Genomic DNA, 22,304 nt, shown 5'->3' on the forward strand with positions numbered 1-22,304 from the left:
CTTCAATTATTAGCTCTGCAGTCTGGTAAAAGCCCCTCAACTTTTCCTGTTAAAAGTGGGGAAGAAACTCAGCGTAACTATTGGTGGTCCCAAATAGGAAGAAGAGTGTTGCTGGACAAATTAGATGGTTTAAAGTGGTGATCAAGTACTTAACTACTCAACTCAGCCTTTAGCACACTCCTATGACAAGCTGGAATAATGAGACAAGAAGAATGATTCATCCAGAGTTTCTATTAACAACTACTAAATAAGAAGATGGACGGTGAAAGGACAAGACAAAAAGCACAACCATTTTTGTCTGGTTTCAACTTAACTCCTTAATCAATGGTGACTGGGAGATTTTTTGTAGAAAAGCTGCACACATTCCTTTGAGCTGAAGCTGTATCCTCTGGAGGGAAGTTTTTCCCAGAGTTACATTGTGAGAAATGGCAACTTCACATTAGTATTTTTAAGTTTTCTTTTTTTCAGTTTACCGTTTTTTAAAATTTTCTTTTTAAGCAATACAATATTCTTAATTCTCTAGATGTGTAAATCACTCATGCTAACACCTATTTTAGAGGTACTGCAAGGACACACGTACAGGTACTCAACCCACATCACTTTTTGCAAAATCTAACAAGGTTAACTTGTCGTCCTTACATTTCAAGTACAAATAAAATACAATTACTTGTAGAAGTAGCAAAAAGAAGATAATGTTAAAATGTTACCCACTCTATACAATTTTTCTCAGCAAATTAACAGGCTTTAATCTTTAAAAGTATTCAAACTTCCTGCCAGGTGCCTAAATACTAATGGGTAACAAACAAAGAAAGTACAGTAATCTGCTCCCCCATTAGACTTCCTTTGTGAAAGGAAAAGTTTTTTACCAGTAAAGTAACACAGTTAAATCCATTCCTATTTACACATTATGTCAACAGAATTGATCAACATTTTATAACAACTATTTCTATATAAAGCCATTACAGAAAATACATATTCTTCTCATGGGCTATTTTTACAATTACTTGCAAACATAAAATAATGTTGTAATAAGCCTACAGCAAAAAGCAATTCTCACATATTATAATAACATTACCAGTCTCTGTTGACACAGTTCACTACTAAATTACAGCTTCTCTTACCTCTTCGTTCGGCTACACTTTGTAATTACAAAAAAAAAATGCCTCTGGCATCTTCGTTTAAAATGAGATTTGATAAAGCTCCACTGTTTTGGTTTTTTTTAATAACTGTAAGTAGCAGTGGATTTCTTTTCTTTTTTAAATTCAGGTTAGTTGAAAACCTCAGTTTCCCAGAAATAATGCTGTGCATAAGTCTAAACTTTGCATTTCAAATCATTAAGCAACAACAGTCACAAGGAGTTCTATTGATTACCAGTCCCTAATGACTGGAAAAATCATTTAAGAGCCAGCATGAAATGTAAACTGTTTCAAAATTAGAAGGAATTAGCAAAAATTGTCTATGTATTCAAAGCACTTACCATGGAAACATTTGTAAATCCATTAGCCACAGTATCTTCAGAGAGAGAGGACTCTTTCACTTAGCTAACAAGACATTAATATAGAGAGCCTTTCCCTAAAGAAACGCTGTCTGTTTCACTCTGCCTTCCTGTTCCAGGAAGAGTTTTGTTAAGCTTTACACTTTATATGCCAGAGAAATCCTCTCTTTTCAGGATCCATCACAAAAGGAATAACAAATCTCAAATTTTTCAGATTTCCTTCTTTTCACTTCTCCCAAAACAGGTTAGTGTAATCTCTCAGTAATTCAGTAGAATACCACCAACTTTTTTCTAGCTTACCACCACTGGAATGCTGATGTACTTAACGTCAACTTTAAACCACGCACTCTCTTTCCCCAGGACATCCTGACTGCACACAATAGCTACTGACAACAATGAACTATAGTAATCTTGCCATGTCTGGAAATGACAGCTATCTATCTATAGTTCTACAGATTTCAAAGCAAGAATACAACTAGACAACTCGTTTAAACAAGATTTCAGATGATACATAATGAACTTCAAAAAATCATATGACAGTGGTACTTTAAAATCCAAATCCAGTACCAGAAATGTAAGCCTAGCTAGCAGTGGATCTTTATTTCCAAAGCTGTCCTCAAACTGAGGTGGGTTTGGCAATCTCATTAAAATGCTGCAGTATGCTGCAGTTTCAGCTCTTGGGTCATGCCATCAAAACTTTTTCGAATCAAGCACAGGTCAGGCTGGGGAATCCAAAACAGCCATGAAGGTTTTGGAAGTGAGAATCTCAGAAGTTGAAGCACGGCCTGAGGACATTTGAGCAATGCTTCTCAAATGATGAAGGAAAGGCTGACAGCTGTGGAGACCAAAGGGCAAGCAGGGCCTTTAGAAGGTGATGGATAGCTCCCAGTGAGCTCGCAGGCACACAGCCCATGGGACACAGCCATGCTGGAGGCAGCACAAGTTCACTGGCTGCCTCAAGCCTGCTGCCCACACACACGTGCAGGACTGACTGCAGCAAAGCTGCCTTGCAAGGTGTCTGCAGAGCCTGGACAAGCTCACAGAATTTGCCCTTTGCAGGTCAGTTTTCTCATACATGGTAGATATATATGATAGCATCACCATGTATGTTGTTTAGCCAGGAATACATCCTCAATCCACGCTTTACTAGCTGACTTATCAAGAAGTAAGCAACCAGCCGACTTCTTAGAACGGAGTACCTGTGCAACCAATTTTATCTTTAAACTCACAACAACGCTTTCAAAAACCTTTCAGAACTATGTCAAAAACAAAACAACCACCCAAGCAAACAAAAACGCAGCAAAGACCAAAAGACCACTCCCTCTCTGAAAACAAAGACTTGTAATACCTCTTGTTATTACCTCTCCTCTTCAAAGCATGTAAAATAAATGGGGAGAGGAACATAAGTAAAAAGAGCAATAGTATGGAGAGCAGAAGAATATTCTTGTATTCTAGAGAAGGTCAACAGGCTATCCAAGCCCCACTGTTCTGATTTTAGTTCTTAGTGCCATATCATTTCACCAGCCTGTACTTACTACCACCAAAGTGTACTTTGGCAGCCTCCTCAACTTATGCTGGATGCCAACAAGACAATTTCAAGGAACTGTTTCCTATTCCTTCCATAATAAATTTTGCTCTGAATGAACATCACAGATACACCAATAAAACTGAATTACTTCAGTTTTTTACTTTTTGTTTGAGGTATTTCTTTTTAATGCAGAACTACTACAAAAAAAAAAAAAGCTTATGCTTAAATAAGAAACTTGTACAAGACAAGTGCAATTTTCAGCTTTAGCAGGAATCAGTATTCATTCTAGTGATTAAGTCAAAGTGTGTAATTAAGAGCAGAAGAAGAGTACAAACTTGAATTCAGCATGGGATCAGGAGAACCATGTCCTCTGGGGCCACCAACTATTTAAAGGCACTGAGTGGAGAAATAACTACAAATAGGATGCTGTGCCAAAATGGGAAGTGACCTAGTGAAATGGGAGCCTAAACAGGTTCCAAGCAAGATGCTTTGGCAAGTCTCAATTCTTCCAGGTCAAGAGAGGTGCCATTTAAAAGACATTTTTCATGAAGCACTCAAGTAGGCATGTACAAGTAGTAGAGTCCAAAGAGGCCCAGTGAGGCATGTCATGTCCAACATGTAACCAGAGAAATCAAATGTGTCATGTCCCACTCTTCTCACCGCCATTCTCCCTCAACCTCAGTCCAAAATAGCGCAAGTCTGACAAACCTGTACTGCCAAGCATGATTCTCCATAGCACGATTCAGGCAACATGTTACATCTAGTTTTTCCTTCCATCTGTCTAAAAGGAAAAGCATTGAACATCCAAAGCAGAACGAGGGGCACATCTGTATCATTCCCACTGAAGCTTGAAAGATGGTCACACACACTGTAATTTTTGTTAGTCTTTGAAATATTCACACTTGCAGTAATCTAAATGGGGGTAGTCCATCTGCACTGGACATGATGTTTAAAGCACCGTGCAATTTGTCATTTGCAACACTTCACAAGACACTAAGACTTTACGAGTCACTAAGGTCCCAAAGTTATTGTAACTGATTTAATGAAGAGCAAAAGGCTTTTTTTTTTTTTTGTTATAATAGCAGTATGTACTTGTATGAAGTTCCAAAGAAATACTGGATTTGAAACTCTGATATTATGCAAAGACTCAAAATCAGGAGGTGGAATCACATGTAAATCTCAGCTTGTTTCTATTTCATCCTCTCCTAAATAAACATCAGAATTTTTCCATGGCAGGTTAATTTTCTTCCTAGTCATAAATCCAACTACAGAGTGCTTCCATATCTTTTTATAGTTCTGTCCTCCAATGACAAGAAACAGATGAGTCACATGAACTTTTCATAATGTCACATTAACAAAGACAGGGAAGCCAGAGGAAAAAGGATACTGGATATGTTCTACCAGCTCCTCACATTCTTGTAGCTTCCTGTTTATTCAAAAGCTGCATTTCCTCTGGTGAAATAACCACAGCTGAAAACATGTGAATGCATGTGTTACACACAGGTCAAAGTAAGCAAATCTGAGGTCTGATATGCTTATGATCACCACAATGTGCTGTATTTTTATTTCCGCTTTCTCAGTACCAGCTGTCATACACTTCAGTTTGAATATAAACTTGGAGCAGTATGATCTTCAGAAAAAGAACAGCTGTAAAAACCAAACAGGTGCTAAAGGCAAACTGCCTTCACATTTACCACAGATTATGCTGGGGGAGGCAGTCTGTTTTCACACAGCAAAGGCTTTGCTGTTCACAGAGAAGTAGGACTGAAGTACCAGTCAGAAAGAGTCCTGAAGTCTTGCATGTCCCCATTTCCATCTCCAGAGGTGTCACAAATACAGTATGTGTCTGAGCAAACACTGACAGACATTACCAAAATCTGTGTACCAAAGTACTTGTTTGTATCAATGGCTACAAATATTGAGGCAGTACTGTTTGTTTTCAGCTCTTGTAAGCAACAGTTCCATTCCTGGTGAAAGAAGATTTTCAGACAGGCTACTAAACTCTATCCAAGCCTTTTTTTTTACCCCCCTTTTCAGTTTTAAGGGCTGGTTTTCTCCTTTTGAGAGGTAGGGGGCTGATTCATTCCTCCAGGAGATTGCAGGAAACCAGTCACCTGAGTGAGCAGCTGAGCTCAAGTGCCCAGAGAGGGCCTCTGAGTGTTGCAAGATCACTGACATGATCCTGCTTTAGACTTCTGTGGATTTTGCATTTCATGCTGTTAAGCTTGAGAGCGGTTTTAAAACAATATTATATGATTTATTTGCATACCTTGGGTCACTTTTCCTCAGCATTTCTTAAATTTAACAAGTTGAACATTGTTCTGTGACCACTGAAATTAGGGTAGAGTAGAGGACACAGTCATGTCACCACAGCACTTAAGCATGGAAACAGCTTGTCAGAGGTGGAAGAATTATTTCACTAAACAATTAACATGTTCACTTAACGCTGACTACCACTGTATGTGTGTACTTCAACTCTCCCCACGGTCAATAAGCAAACAGCACCACAAGGGATCCCTCCTCCCTCTGTGTTTCTGTATGCTGTAACATACAAACCTCTAAAGCAAGTTCAGAAGTTATAGTCCTGTCCCATGATCATTTGAAATACAGGTACAGAACTATAGGAAATTCTATGTGTAACACAAAGAAAATGCAAAGTTGTCTGCTACTACCTGCCAAGATCAAACAAACTGGCAAAACCATATATCAGTAGGAAGAATCCATAAGAAGCTTGGAAGACTGCAATATATAGGAATCAGGAAGCTAAACACATTAGCATTTTAACTGATATTCCCACTTTACTGAATCAACAATACATTTCAGACATACTAAGATAAATAGGAAACAAGAGGGAAGGCCTAGACAAAGAAGAAAAACTAAACTATGTGTCTCTGAAGGAAGATATCCTACATGATTTAACACAGGCAAGAGGTAGAGATTTAACCCCACTCCAAGCTGGTTAGCTGGTTCCACAGTATATAGCAGACTCCAGAGGAGGAGGAGCTGCAGTCAAAGGTCACACAAAGAAGGAACAGGTTTCTGCGGCTGGAGCAATTGAGTGCTTCACTATTTGCATTTGTCTGACATGCTGAGAACCACAGTAGCAAAGATCAACAACAGAAAGTATTAGTATGTCTGCAACACTTTTTCTTGGTGCTATCGACACCTTTGACACATGGCTACGATGCACTTGGGGAATTTATAACTCTTCAACTATTCAGATTTGGATTGCTCAGAGATTTCTTCACCTGATATAAATACAGTACCGTCCCTACAGACTGACAAACTTAGGCAAAGATTCTTGGCAAATCTCCAAGTAGATCAATGCCAGGTTTATTACTCTGTGATATTATTCTCTGATACTCAGGTAAAAGAAAAGCTTAAAATCACAGGCTTGTGCTTTTAGAATTCAATGTGGGTTTGCACTCAGCTTCCTATAAGCAGAATTTTATCACATCAATGAGAGAAAAATCTGTTTAACTTTCTTAACTCTACTTAACTCTTCACTTAGGGAAGGCATTTTTTTAAAACAAGTATTACAGCATTACGCTTTTAAAAAACCCTAGTTTCTTCTGTCTATAACTCCAAGCCAATCAAGTCACTAATTACAATTTTCCATGAATATGAAAGATAGTCATTCCTTACCTTTTACTTTTGCAATAACTGTTCCTGCAGCACTAAGAATATCAACTGAATTTAGAGCCTGATGTTTATTTATCACTGCTTTTAAAACACGTAGCAACTCCCCCAGGCGTTCATGTACTACTTGATGCAGGCCATCATGATTTTCTGAAAAAAAGTAACGGAGAAACTACATTAAAACAGTGAATTAACACCCAGTCACATTACAAAACACTTTTATGGTATTCAGCTGCATGGAATTTTAGGCCATATTGAAGGTGAGCCTACTTACAATAAAGAAATTGTTAAAAAGATGGAGTTATAATAGCAGCTGCCAATAGTAAACTTGCAATACTGTTCATCATTTACACAAACTTATTTCTCACAAAAGGTCAAGCAAATACAAAAAAAAAAGGGGTGTGGAAATTCTACACCAATACCCTAACGTTTCTAAATTAAACCATCGTCTTTTTATCACTTCATTTCATCAACCACCATTTTGATAATTACATATATGAAAAAAGGTATCAATAAAAGGAGATTCTGATTGTTCATTAGGTAATTCTTCACCTGATACAAATTCAACAACATATATGTATGTTTTTAAATTAAAATTTCTGGCAAATGTTGGTTAGTTTTTAATTAAAGTACCAGCAAAATCTTAAGCATTTTTAGTATATAAGCCTAGATCTACACAGGTCTGTCTTTATGCATGTCAGTACTGATAAGTAAGTAGATAATCTGAATTAGGCCAAATCAGAAAAATTCTCAAACACACTCCAAGATGGTGATGCTTTTTATATTACATACCTCTTGCTATGTGCCTCTAAATCCCAACTTCATCTAAGTTTTTTACAAAATACTTATTGTTGCATCCACAGCATAGGTTAAACCACAATCTGTTCTGTTATAGAAGAGGTGCTGGTGCATGGAATTAAAAGTTTCTCATGTGCTAGAGTGCTGCGTTGCAAGTTCTGGTAAAAAGCTTTCAAATTCAGGAAAGTCTAGCTTATGAAAAAGAAAAAGAGGATCTAATAGAAGCTGACTCACTTCCCCACTGAGCAGGGCAATTCTGTGTTGTCTGTGGCCATGATAACAAACAGGTCAATAAAGACAATCACAGTACAGTGCAAATTGATCCAGTGTTGCCCAGAGAATAGTTTCAACTCAGAGCCATTTTTTCTGGTGACATTACATTGAGGCTAGAGGCACCTAAATTGTTCTGAGGAATCCACATAGTACAACGTGACATATCAGTACAGTAGATCACAGCTGTCAAGTGTGCAGCTGGGGGGGGGGCTACACACAAATTTTATGTTTGTATCAAGTACAATAGCAAATCTCCTAAGGACCACTGTGCTTCAGGTTTTATTCCCCTACATGCCACATATCAGGAGATTTTCTTTTTTTCAACTCAGACTGGCTTATACATTGTCAAAGGAATAAACCTTGACTCAGGAAGTACACGAAGGTAAACACTATCTACCATTCACAGGCACTTTTCCTCCTGGAAGGGACAAGGAAGCTCTATCTGTAGCAGGACACACAAAAGTCTGGGAAAATCCACCTTACTCAGCAGTAAATTAGGCAAGTTCTAAGTAACTTGTTAAAAAAAAACCCAACCAGCCAATTGTGGCTTTATCTTCATTTACACCTACATATAATGATTTTTAACTGACTCAAGCATAGCTAAGGCAAAAAAAGGTCAAACGCCTGGTACTCAACATGACCATGATTCAGTGCATTCACATTAGCAGCAGAGGTTGTTATGACAAACACACATTGATGTAAAGGCATACTATAGCTCAGAGTTCAGACCTTTATGGGGAAAGCAATCCAGGCTTGAAGTGGTTTCCATGAAAGCAATAACAGTAGAAGCTGCCACCTTGCATAAGAAATGATTTATAGGGAATATGAAAGAAGATCAGAAAAATTAAAAAGGCATGAAAGTGCCAGGTAGAATCAATTGCTTTCCACGTCTTTCAATTCTGTGTAACACACCTCAGATGATTAAAGTGAGCAAGCAGGAGCTTCGAAACAGAAAAGGGTGATTCTTCATGTAAGAGATCTGTGGAATTTCTTGCCAAACCACAACATGGACACAAGAAGTTTACATGGAAACAAGGAGAGCTGGACAAGTTAACTTTCCCTGTGAGTTATTAATGAGTCAGTAAATGCCCTGGTGGGTCTGGCCATGAGTTCTGGCCCGTGCCTTGCACAGCAGTGGCTGCTGTTGCTGCTCAGAGCCCAGAGCAGACCGGCTGCTTTCAGTAGTGCAGTTCCCCAGCATCCATGACTGCTGCACCACAGCTGCTCCTACCCACAAAACATAACTGCTGCCTCTGAATGAACTTAATTCCTTTTGAACCTGCCTTCACAACTTTTCATTCACTACTCCATCCTTTATTCTACTGAGCTACCAAGCATTGTACTAAACCAATGTAACTTGCAACAGCTCAAGAATCCTACTAAGCAAAAACAGCTGAGAGCACATAACCAACCTCTCATTTTTACTTTTCTCTAGCTATTCAACTTTGGCAAACATCAGAGCTCATGCAATGGGTTAGACACAGCTTTAGCCTAAGCCAGTATGGCCATTGCCACCTTCTAAAACTCAGAAAAATTTTATAGCTGTCAGAATGAAAACCAGTAATTTTAATGGTCCCTTCAGGTTTTAATCCATAATTTTTACTCCATCAATGCAAGAATAAATTCTGTTGGGAGTACAAGGCAGTTCCAGGTACAGGCAATGATGAAAATTAAAAACAGCAAAGTTGTATGATGCCCACAAACTCAAAGTGGATCAGACAACACAGATAATAGATCTTAAAATTATAGTAACATGTAATCTTCAGGAATTAGGATATTAATAGTTAGAGGCAATTCAAATTAGATCATTAAGAAATATGTGTAGTGTGCAAACTTAAGTTTTGAAATTCTTACGAAGATAGTCCTTGGAGTTCCTATTTTATCTCTTCTTACAGACTTCCAGAGGTAGACAAATATTTGACAATCTTTCATCAGAACTAATGTATTTTATTGGCAGGGATGGGATGGATGGGCTTTTATGAAGGTATTTGAAGACTATATACTAGGAACATCCCCATCAGCCATCTCTGTCTAACCAGGATGCATGCAGCCTCACATGAAGGGCATGAATATTGTGGTCAATGGACTAGAGATGGTCAGCACAAGGGCACCATGTGACTAGAACTGCATCTCTTGCCTAGTCAAAATGATGGCGTCCCTGTCTTGTGACACACAGGTGCTCAAAGATGTGTCTGGAGAGAAGAGTTCCTAATTATGTGATCAGAACACCCACACTGTATAGCCAGATCCTTTTGGAAACCCGGTGGGCAGATTTTTGGACCCCTAGCAATCAGGGAGGGGAAACAAGGCCATAAAGCAGCCCCACCAATCTACAGATTATTGTCAGTTTGAGAGTGCTCAGGAAGGAGTATAACACAGACATACATCAAACAGCATGATTTATTCTTGGGACTTCAATGCGACTCACAAATGCAGACTTGTCTAAGTCAAAAAAGTCCATTAGGGTTCCTTATTTGTTAAATGAGGACAAAAAACAACACCCCTCCAAAGACTAATTAAAGCAAAAACGATCCCAAAATGTAGTTTCATACTATAAAAATTTGATAATACATCTTGCCAGAACAATAGACCTTGGGGGGGGCGGGGGGGTAAAGGCAAAATAAGTGAAAAGGGGAAAAACAAAAGAAGAAATCTTGAAGTGGACACAAGCCTCTTCCAAGTCTAAAACAGAAGTAATAAGCTTCAAAGGGAAATGCTAATGGAAAACAACCACTGAGTTGAATTAAATGTTTATCATACCATCCAGGAGAACACTATCACTAAAATAATGCACTCAAGCAGGAGATTACTTATTTGTACTTTCAAAAGCAAAGGTCTGGCTACACCCAACTGAGATTTCTTTGTATTCCATCACTGTATAATTTGTTTACAATATATCTGAAGCATTGTTTGTGTCCCTCCAGAAGACAAAAGGTCTGTGACAAGTGGTGCTTGGGGAGAGGTGGGGGCAGAAGTCATCAGGAACCACAACTACACTGCATTCACAATAACTGAGACCAAACAGACACTAAACCAGAGATTTCCTGTTCAGGACAAATATAGAAACCTCAGGTAGCAAAACAGCCTAAGCATGCCAGATGAACAGAAACAGAGTTTTAATGGTAAGAAGTCTGAAAATGGCTGAGATCAAAACAACGGTAGAACAAATACAGTGAAAGGAATGCACAAGGAAATGTGTCTCCAATGAGTTCCTGCAGCAATTCAATCTAACTGAAGCACTCACAAAAAGTATTTACTTTCATTTTTTCTTCTGTCCCTTGTATTGCTGTACACATTCATTGATGCACATGAAGTCAGCAGGAAATTCTCCACCAATGGATGCCATATTGTTTTAAAACCACTCTCAAAGTTAACAGCATGAAATGCAAAATCCACAGAAGTCTAAAGCAGGATCATGTCAGTGATCTTGCAACACTCAGAGGCCCTCTCTGGGCACTTGAGCTCAGCTGCTCACTCAGGTGACTGGTTTCCTGCAATCTCCTGGAGGAATGAATCAGCCCCCTACCTCTCAAAAGGAGAAAACCAGCTCTTAAAACTGAAAAGGGGGAGAAAAAAAGGCTTGGATAGTTTAGTAGCCTATCTGAAAATCTTCTTTCGCTAGGGGTTGAACTGTCATTTACAAGAGCTGAAAACAAACTCTTCCCAAATGAAAGCATACTCTGTAGGAGAAGTGGATACAGAAGAACAGGGTGAAAAAGCATGTATTCAAAGCTGACAAGTCTAATATACAAGAACAATAATACAAAGCAGCTGGAAAGTCTGTTTGCCAAGTCATCACAGTAGCACTCTATTGTCACTGGCATCCCAGTCCTCAATGGTTTTGGTCACCACATTTTATAACCGTTCACACATCTTTAATGTAAAAGTATAATCTACCTATTTTCTAATTTTACATATTTCTCAAAGGGAAGCCTTTGTTTAGTAAGTTATTAAGCAATAATGTCCTCACAGCTATGGATTCTATTCATGCAAAACAAAATCAAATTTGCTCATCAAGCTTGTCAGCACCAGTCACCCTCCTTGCCAAGTCAGGGCTGGTCACAATACATGCAGTCGGGAAAGGCACTGCTGTGTCAGTTGGCTGGCATTCTTTTATCTGACCTGATTTATTATTGGTCCAAATATTTCTGAAGTTGTTTATGTCAATAAATGTTTGCCAGGATAAGTTTAAATACAGACTAACAGTCTTTCCCCCACTACACTGCTCTTCAGACCCATACAGGAGACGTACATGCAATTCTACTTACTGCTTCTCCACACAGAATATTAAGGCCTTAATGGCAGCAGACTCTCTGCTACTCAATTTCCACCAGTCCCAAAAGAAGGGAAACCAGTAATACAACTATTGTTTTGCTGTGGCTAAAAGTTTGTTCAGAACGGAAGTTGGTCTCACTAAAGAAAGACAGGGTAGCGGTCTAGATGAAACAACTGAAAAGTAACACATCCCTGCAAAATTCATTGAGTCAGAATGCATGTGAGACTGTCAAAGCAGATATTCTAGTTCACAACACATAATAAAGTCCAGCTTTCCATCTGGAGCTTTTTACACTTAGGAAGATGTGATTAGTTATGTCGTGCATTCAAATAGCTTTCAAGAACATTACACAGTGAGAACAACACGCCGTGCGTGCTCTCTACAGCCACAAGTTTATATACACACACCAGTCTCTTTAGACTGGGGGAAGTCTACAGAAACTCACCTCGCTGGTCAAAATCTTACTATAAACAAGGTAACTTGGAGTTTTGCACAAATATTTTCTGCATCTACCTTCCTAAACACACTACGCCTTCACTATGATCAGAATCTACAGAGCACTCCCGCTGGACATTTCCAGCAGAATAAATGCAGCTGATGAGAACCCCTAAACGCCCATGGTAGCCATCAGCCTCACTAGGTCTAGTCCTCATTTCGGGAACTCCCTTTGTAAATCTGTTCTCCTGGGATCAGCTGAAGTGTGTGTACTTCACCTCCCCTTCAACTGACATATAATAATCTGAATTCCAATTTTAGGCACCATTTCACATCTTCTCCATGAATCCTAACCTCTTTCAGGACAAACAGGCCAGCCAAATAATCTTGCAGGACGGTGGTGAGAGCAAGCACACAAACTTGGAAGCAATTTCCCCAATATCTGGATCCAGAACTTTTTATTAAAGTTTCACTTTATAGAATGCACACAGTCAGCTTCTCATCAATTTCAGTCTTTGCAGGACTCAGAAGAAAGAGGCTTGAGTAACCAACATGTCAATATTCAAGACAAATATCTTGGCTAGAGACCATTCATTCTATTTATTAAAAAATGTCATTTTGACCTTTAAGTAAATTATATCCTGCTTCTATTACACTATACAGAAGGATTACATGGTATCACTACTTGTGCCACCTAGGGCAGGGGAAAAAAATCAGCATTGGAATGAAGCTGATCCAAAGTAAAACTGATTTTATCTAAAATCTCATTATTATCATCTTCATCTATGTCCATATTGCATACCAGGACACTGTCAGCACTCAGGTCTGAACCTGACCCAGACTATGAGACTTCCCAGTGAGCATCACAGAGTAGGCAAAACGATCACACAATAATGACCTGCGTGCAACTCACCTAATTCCTACATCTGCAGTTTGGCAAACAGTCCCAGATTAAACCACCATTTTCTTTTTGCCTGCTATCTCTGTCAGCCCCATTCTAACACAATTAACAGCTTGGCATATTTGTTTGATTTAACAGAGTTCACTACCACATTCGAAAGACCACAAGAATTAATCACACACACAGTGAAAACAAGTTTTACATTGATTGTGGTTTGACCACAGCAAGGTTACCTATGTCCCTACTGTCTAGTCTACCAACAAAGCAGCTTTTTTTAGGCAGTAAACATATGAGTTAGACATGATTTTCATTCATTGTATGGCTATAAAAGGAACAAAACTTTTTCCTTTAATGATGGTAGAGACATTTGTTGGTGGTCATAGCTCAGGGGTGATGAGAAAGCAACAGTCTCAGCTATCATATTTCTTCCTTTATTTGGCTACATGCTGCAGATGTAAGGAAGGAAACATTTTAATTCACTGAAAAACTCACTCAGAGAATTCCTGGAAGAATTTATTCCTGCAAAATCTCTAGCAAGGCTGGAAGCTGCAGAAGGGTCTGGTAGAGTCATCACCTTTCTACCCTGTGCACAATGCAGAATAAGAAGCTACCTACCCATCCCTCTGTCAAGAAACATAGTAGTTGAAGATTCCAAATTAGCAAGACAGCCAGTCCCAGCCTTTTTGTTCATCAGTATCATGGCAACCCCTGTTGTCATGGCATCATTAAAACACACCACACTAAATTCATAGTCTTTAGCAGCACGTGCTCCAACCAATGTTCTAACTGCATCATACTGCAGCAAAAAAAATTACAACTTATGGAAAATAATCAGTTAAGAAATTATTTCAATGAGGAAAATCTAGGGACATGTGAAGTTTGATTAAGAATGAGGAAAACAAAGTAATAAAAATAGTAACCCAAAAGCCTATATTAGAAATAAAAGCATTAGAGTTTTGTAAGGGCATTTTTTTGAAAACAGCAATATTGACCCAGTTCAGTGAGAATGCATTGAGACTTCCTGCAAGCAGCTCACTGAATACAGTACTGAAAGTAGCACTGCTTGCTTCCAGTTATTCCACACAAATAATGCTTTTGTAATACAAGAAAGCATTTAACATTTGGAAAGTTAATTGTCTATTTACTGTTAAACTACTAATTTTATTCTTAATGTCAGGTTGCACAAATTTAGAGTAAAATAAAAAAGCACCTGGGACTCACATCTTTTTTAATTTTAAGGGGACAAGTTTTGTCTTTATTTTTTGAAATAAGCACCCTGTCTATGCAAGCTTGCAATTTTTGCAGAAAAAATATCCCTGGACAGAAAACAAAACTATCTCCCATTAGTAAATCCTTCCAGGCTAAGTTTTCTAGCATGATGACTTTTTGTTATCTATCACAAATGCCCCAATAACCCTTTCAAATTTGACATTTGCTATTAGGGACTAGCCAAAATACAGCAATCTATCCATTTAGACTCAACCACTAACCATGTTGATCAGCCTCTATGTGACCTTGAGCTGTGCTGGCTTTTGTTTTTCATAAAACTGGACTAACATTCTTACACCATTTTAGTTATGGACCAATTCTCTACTTGTGAAGTAAAACTTTTGAAATAAATCCTTCTTGACTACATATATAGAGCAAACCCAGACTAAACGAATTTTCAGAAATTAAAGTTACAAAAATAAAGATGTCTTAAAACAATCTTTCCAAACAATCTTTCCAAGGTGTACATGCAAAATACATCAGAATAATAAAAATCTTATCATTCTGCTTGCACTGAAAGCAGTTACATATTTTCCTTTTGTTGGTTTGCCAACTGACATCAGCAGAAAAGTTCACATTTGTCTCACATTTAGATTAATAGATGAATTCCCCATTTGTTAAACTAGGGAAGCCATTTAGAAAAAACTACCACAAGTTTGCAGTTTTTAATCTATTTCAATATGCTGTACACTACATGCCTTTAACTTTTTTATTCTACTAGCCTTGAGATTCCAGTCAACTAACCCAGATGTGTTCAGCCATGCAGTTTAATCTTTAGAATACTCTAATCTTTTATTAAACCAAAATTTAGAGACCAGAAACCAGTGATGAATGATAATTGCTAGTGTTTCCTTACTTACCTGTTTCTGCCAAATGAGAGTGAAAACACTACATGGCCATTTTAGTCACTGTTCATTTCCCTGAATCTCCCCAGGGATTAAGAATAAATCTAGGTGAGGATAATGCTTCAGAAGTTTCAGGACACATTTTAAGCTAAAATTGTAAATTGTCAAGTGGACATAAGGCTATACTCTTTAATATGAATACATCAGCAATAAATCTGATCAGTCACAGTTCGCAAAAAATCATACATCTAGTAGTGACTAGTTACTTATTTCTTATTCAAGGATATTTCACTAAAACTTAGTCAAACAGTCACTAGATCAAACAGCTGCCAATGGAAGACACTGTTAAAATAAAATGAGAACCCTTATGCTCTAAGCAACTATGTTCCTTGCATTCTGGTTCAAGTTCTGTAAGCATATGAAGTAATATTCACTCAACATTTACAGAACAAATTTTATTTTAAAAAAAGAACAAATCACAAAATGAAAATCTCCAGCAAGTTGATCATACCATATCAAACTGGCACACAGAAAGAGTAGAATGAAAGTTATGGTTTATTAATTCTAAATAAAATTAATTTAACGTTTGGTAACCAACATTGAGAGATTATCAAACAATACTTAACCTTTAACTCATGTTAATTTTAGTCTAAAATGCTGTTTGTTCTACATGCCTGCTCCTTCCACTTTTAGCCTAAGCCACTGACTGAGTGAGGAAGCTATGTTACTGCTGCCTGCCCACCTAGTTTTCAAAAGACCACACAAAGCCAGGATTACAAGATAATATGGTGTTAAATATGGGGTGTGATTTTGTGCATTTATTTTAAAGGATTTTTTAAACACAACTATGGTCTGCTATAGGATGTGCTAGTAGTCCATTTCTGGTTTTTTGATTAAAAGAAAAAAGTTACACTTTAAAATCAATTTAGATTTAAGGATGTATTCAAGTCCCTAAAGCAGCAGCTGGTAAAATGAGTTGTCTAGAAAAATGGTGAACATAAAGGATTAAGGGTTATTTGAAATTCCTTCACTGATGTCCTGCTGAAACAACCACCCGAGAGAGCAAAACTTGACTGCATAACTCACACAGGTGACAGAGCCATTTGCATAGTCCAAAAGAAATACTTTTAAAATCTTCCCTTTTACTAAACTCAGGAACAGTCAATCTCCACTGCAATATAATGTTTTGGTATCAGTTAATTCACACCAAAGCATTTCTGAAAATCTTTGTATAAAGAGAAAACACAGTAACGCTATCATTAAGGCAGCAACTGATGTCACACTGGCACTTGCGCTTCCCAAAAGACAACAGTAACTCACTGTACACCTCACCATGAACTTTTAACAGAGTAGTATTTCTTCATAAATACATTGCAACAGAAAGGTGAGAAACACAGCAGAATTAATTTGCTTTGTGGTTCTGGATTTACCCATCTGTTTCTCCCTAATACCACTAAAGTTGTCATTCCAGGCAGTCGATGCTAGATCAAAAATTTACATGCTTCAGACCTACTGCTTTCTTTCCAAATTAAGTTCTTAGCCACCTTCTCTAAAATCTCATGTCCAGCCATCATCTGAAGCCAACTACAGCTAGGAGTTCTCCATTGCTTGCTGAATTTGTTTGCTTCTCCTTAACACAAGGGCTTAACTGTGAATACCAGAAAGCATTTAATCTGACCACTGTGCAGTCTGAACCCTACTGTTAGCTTCCCCTTCACCACTGGTCTCAGCTATTTATCACAGTCACTTTCTCAAAGCCCTTCACAAACTGTCTTCACTCAACTATCACAATTCATGTGGGCTGCTAAGCTTTCAGATAAACAATATGCAGCTTACTCAATACAGAACAAAGCATATAGAACTACCCCTCAAAAAAGCTGCCTCCTTCAACTGCTTTTCTGTTGGGAGTGGATAACCTACTTGTGAGCTGAGACCATATTGACTGCCAATCTTCACTGCTCTGCACTTCCACCACTTTAGTGATTCCAGTAAACACCTTTTCCCCCACTTGCTGTCAGCACTGGACAACTTCTGGACACACCTTTTAGTTCCATAGTTGTGGGTGAATAAAATAACTTACATACCCTGTACACAATCAATGAATGAAATAAAAAGTCCACAGGAGAAAAACAAAAAACCCCACAGGAAGCATTCTACTAAAGAATCCATTCATACCACTAAAAACACTAAAACAGCAAGATAAATCTGTGAACACTGAGCAGTCTTTAAGCTAATGCTTCAGGAATACCATGTCCATAGCTATTTCAGTGACATCTGAGCTTAAAAGTAGAGCTAAGAATATAGCTGTAGTCCAAAAGTAGAACATTAACTGAGATGCTACATTCCCTCACAACACAGAGCCCTAAAACAATCAGACCTGCATAAATTGGGAAAATTTTAATCCAATACTTAGAGAAGAACTTGGAAATGCTAAGTATAATGTCAAGTCCTAAAGATATCAAAGCCTCTTCCAGAAAAGGCATGAAGGTGCTTTAATTCCACCATACAAATATACTTCCTGCAACTTACTGATCTACAACCATGCAACTGACATTTTCCATTATTTATTTCATTTTCATTTTTTTAATACATCTTTGCTGAAACCTCTTCACTAGGTCTTTCCCATCTTGCAGACTTCTAAAACCAGGAAAAGATTGAGATATTACAAGATTTAGAAGAACACCTGATTCCTTCCAAAATAAGAACCTCCCCTTCAGCATGTACACGTAGCAAGCTCCACAATCCCACAGTCACTGTCTCTCACAGACAAGTAGCACTAACAGAACTTGTACCAACATCATGAACTGCTGCAACACCCACCTGTAAGCCCTAAACCAGCTACACACAGCAGAGCGAATCAGCATATTTGAAAAAGGTACATGTCGTATTACTAAAATAGCTTAAATATCTGAAGTAGTTCAGTCATGACAAAGAAAACAAGACTGAAGAGGTAAGTTTTGTTAACTTAAGATTAAAACTGGTTTATCAACTAAAAATAACTGTAATTGGCAAGTAAGAATTCCTACATACTTTTAAAAATTAGTCCAAGAAATTATTCAAGCAATAAAGGAGAAAGAAAATGGGGAAAAGGAAAAACTCCTTTGTTCAGCTAAATCTCAGCCTCAACAAAAGAAAATTCCTCAAGTCCTAGGTTTTGCATTTACACTGTTCTGTAACGAATGCCATTAAGATGAACGTTTAACTCACATGTAAGTATTTTCTACAGCCTTACATGAGTCACGTCCGTCTTCCATAAAAAGGGCATTTTAGGCAGACAAAGGAATAAACCCCCATAAAATCCCTATTTTCCTGAGGAAAGGGAAACAGCTATGTACAAAAATCAAGGTCCAAGCTCTGTATCAAATCTCCTACCCTGCCATGCTGTTCTAACTCTAATCCATTACCAAGACATTAGCTCTAACAATCAAATCACTAGAACTGTCAGATTAGATGAACATTTGCTGAGAATTAAGCAACATGTCAGCTTCAGTTCTGTGACCTAGCTACATAAATAGGAAGAACAAACACTTCCAACAAAACTGGAGGAAAAGGAATGGTTTAGTCCATGAAACCTTCATGAAGTCAAGATCATTAAGATGACAACTGTTAACTCTGTGCTGTCAGGCATACAAAAATTATTTGTATTGATGTTCTTCTTTTATGTTGCAACTTAGATAAACTGATGCATGAGCAAAATGAGAGAATTGAATATTTTTGTGCATCTGCTATAACATTTTGCCAAGAGTGGGAAACTCATCTGTGGCAACTGTTTTTTGTTTTGTTTTTAACACAAGAGCTCCTACATATACATGGGAATTGCTGTTTATAACACAAGACTTAGACTGAATATGGGTCAATTCTTATCTTTCAGATGTTATGACAGAGTTCTTTGAGAGATACAAGTTGTTTTTTGGTGGAAGTGTTCCTGCTCCTTAAGCTGTAAACTATATTAGAAGAATTTTTGTTGTTGAAAGGCCTAGTTTTACTTCCAAAAATTAAAATAGTACTATTCATCCTCTTCCTCACTAGGGACCTTTCATCTTGCTGATCTTGTCATTGCAGTTCCATTAGTCTAGTTGCTGTGATGGAAAGGGAAGCTAATTCTAATTAACACTCCAGCTAAGGCTGTAAGTGTTTTGAGCTCCTTTTGTACATCAGAAATGTGAAAAGGAGTAAGAATTAAGTTTTTCCTTGTACTGCATTTTTTTTTGCACTTCAAAAGCAACATAAGAAAGAAAAAAGCCTGTGCTGTCTTATAAATAGCTCAGAGTTTTCCTAAAGAAAGATATGCTAATTATTTAAGTCAACCAAAATATCTGACTGCACATAAGGGTTGATTTTACATTTTAAACACTCATGAGCCTTCAAGACATCCCCTCCTCCTGACTGCTGATCTTAGACACTATAGCAACAAGTGAACATTTGTTCTGAAGGAATGTGGAGTATGCAACTGGGGGAGGGGTAGTACTATCAGCCACAAACTTATCTCCCGGTCCACTAAGTTATTATTTAACTTCAATCTTCTCTGAAACTGAAGAAACAGCATTTACTATCCAACATTAGCAGCCAGCATTTAACAGGCAGCTTACACTTTGACTAAGAAGAACGCAGATTTGCTTGAACTCAACTTCAAGAGGAGGTTGGTTTTTTCCTCTTGTTCAGAATAGTGGAAATAGAAGAATTGTTCCATGACTGCAGATGAATTAAGCAGTGCACTACCATTGCAAACTTGTAAAATCAAACAAAATACCCAGCTCCTCTGGCTCTGCTCACAGTGTCTGAAAGTCCAAGACTCCCTAACTAAAGCCTGCAGCCAGCAGACTCAGTAAACAGGAGGCTTGGGCAAAACAGACTGTAGGATTATCTGGAGTGAAATGAAAAGAAAGGTGGGAAGTTTGCTCTCCCAGATTAAGTGCAATGTTCCTGGGGAAAACCTAAGGTTCATAACTATGCCTGCCTCCCATAAACTGACTTTAAAATACCTTTTTTTACACTGCTGTGGGTTTGTGTTCATCCAGGCTGTACATCACACTTTCTCTGCCTAGCTTTTCAACTCTGAGGAAACTGCACACGAACATGACTCAGGCCAGGGATCTCCGTGTTTGCTGTCCAAGAGAGGGACCAGAAAATGACAGTGTGAAAGTGAAGGAAGCATGGGAAAATGACCAGGAGGTCTCTGGCTTGCTGTGGTCCTACAGCTACACTAAAAGAAGCAGCCTAATTTTTTTCCTCTAAGTTTTGCCATTAAAAAACTCACAACAAGTTCTTGAAGTCACTACTATCACCTTTCAGTTCTTAGCGATAATTTTACTTGTTAAAGAAAATTTAAGGAACTATTTACTTTGTTCTTATCCTTGTTTATACCTTTCACATCTTCTAGCTTGAAAGACTATTTCAGATTTGTGAAAGAACAATTTCAGTTTCAGATTGATAGAACTTCTACTGAGCAGTGACTACTACTTGGAGGTATGTGAAAGGGTGTACTAAGGAATTTCCAGGTCAGAAAGACTGGAAGCAGATATGACCGTGCATGTAAGAAGCAGGTTTCAGAAAGGCAACTTTAGAAGATGACTGTCAAATTCAAGTGTGCCAAAAGCTCAGTGCTAAGGTGACTGGTTAATATGTCATCTACAAAGGGCATCCTCTGCTTGCTCTTCTCCCCACCACCACCCCACCTTTCATATACCCCTGTCAAACTTAGCATTCAGCAAAGGAGACAAAAGAATTAATACAGGTTTTAGCAGTGTATGCTGTGATGCCAGACTGGAGGGCCACACCAACTCTGCCTAAAGCCTTACAGTCTTGTGCCACTTTAACCTCTGGCCCCTTGTTCTTTTGCCAGCCACCTTCTCCCTTTTTGCTGGCAATCAGTACAACCTTACAGCCAGCTCATGGAACTGATCCAGCTAAAAACTAGTTCCTTTCTTCCTAGGACTAGTTTTCAGGTAGATCTGCCCCCAAAACTTGGCTTGCTATGCAGTCACCAGAGAACTACCACCAGTGTCAAGGAGAAACTGTGAGATCACAGCAGCTCATGTAGAAGTTTCTTTGTAAACTGCGGTGGAAATAGATTATCAGCATGTTTAAAACAAAACCCCAAGCATAACAAGCTTTATAATAAAAAAATAGCAGGTTTAGATGCATCTTGAGGATTTTAAACAGTTACAGAACTGTATCAACAATTAAGCTGCTGATGGAGAGGGGAAAATAAAGGCAATTTCTGCAGGAGCCCATTAAGTTATTCCTTGCAGCTGCCCCAGCCTGGTTTTGTCCTGGCCTCCCTGCTACTGAGGCTCAAACAGGCACTTCTGCTAACTCTGCCATGGAAATCATAACATCCAAAGCAGCAAACATAAGTTGTCAGAATTCACCTTTTAACATCTAATTTGGTTCAGCAAGAGGATGAACAATCTTATTACAGGCAAATGCATTTGAAACATGCAGTTAGTTCCTTGTGGATCAAGTTTGAATAGAGCTACAAAGTACAAAAATTATATTTTAATAATAAATCACAAAATTATTCTTCAGATACTGCAAGCATATTCCACTTTGACAGATTCTAGAAGTGATAAACCTTAAAATTCCACTTTAGACTATTTCTCAATATCCTCAACTATTTTTAATTCTATAATATTATTCATTAGTTACTAGACACTTTGTTTTCCTTCTTTTTCTGTGCTACATGGAAGAAGAGAAACAATGTGCTACCTATTACATGGATTCCTCTGTTTTTTTCTAGCAATTCTCAAAGGTCATTTAATAATTCACAAGCAGGTTGTTTACACATTTGATAATCACTATGTTTTCACAGTTCCCAAAAGTTAACTACCCTTACATTTTCCTTT

General features: G+C 38.0%; 1 protein-coding gene across 10 annotated transcripts in view; it reads right to left on the reverse strand.

Moving 5' to 3' along the window:
• ARHGAP29 (Rho GTPase activating protein 29) overlaps positions 1 to 22,304 on the reverse strand; it is a 50,231-nt gene that overhangs the window by 19,736 nt on the left and 8,191 nt on the right. For 9 of the 10 annotated variants that reach the window (XM_041421581.1, XM_041421578.1, XM_041421585.1 and 6 more), the window contains exon 3: positions 6,669 to 6,812. In XM_041421581.1, coding sequence (XP_041277515.1) covers positions 6,669 to 6,812 — 144 coding nt within the window. Of the gene's footprint in view, positions 1 to 1,477; positions 1,782 to 6,668; positions 6,813 to 22,304 lie in introns of those variants that run through there. The other variant, XM_041421586.1, reaches the window with a different exon arrangement.

Source organism: Onychostruthus taczanowskii, unplaced genomic scaffold (assembly GCF_017590055.1).
Source record: "Onychostruthus taczanowskii isolate IOZ18803 unplaced genomic scaffold, ASM1759005v1 scaffold7, whole genome shotgun sequence".
Classification (NCBI taxonomy): Eukaryota; Metazoa; Chordata; class Aves; order Passeriformes; family Passeridae; genus Onychostruthus; species Onychostruthus taczanowskii.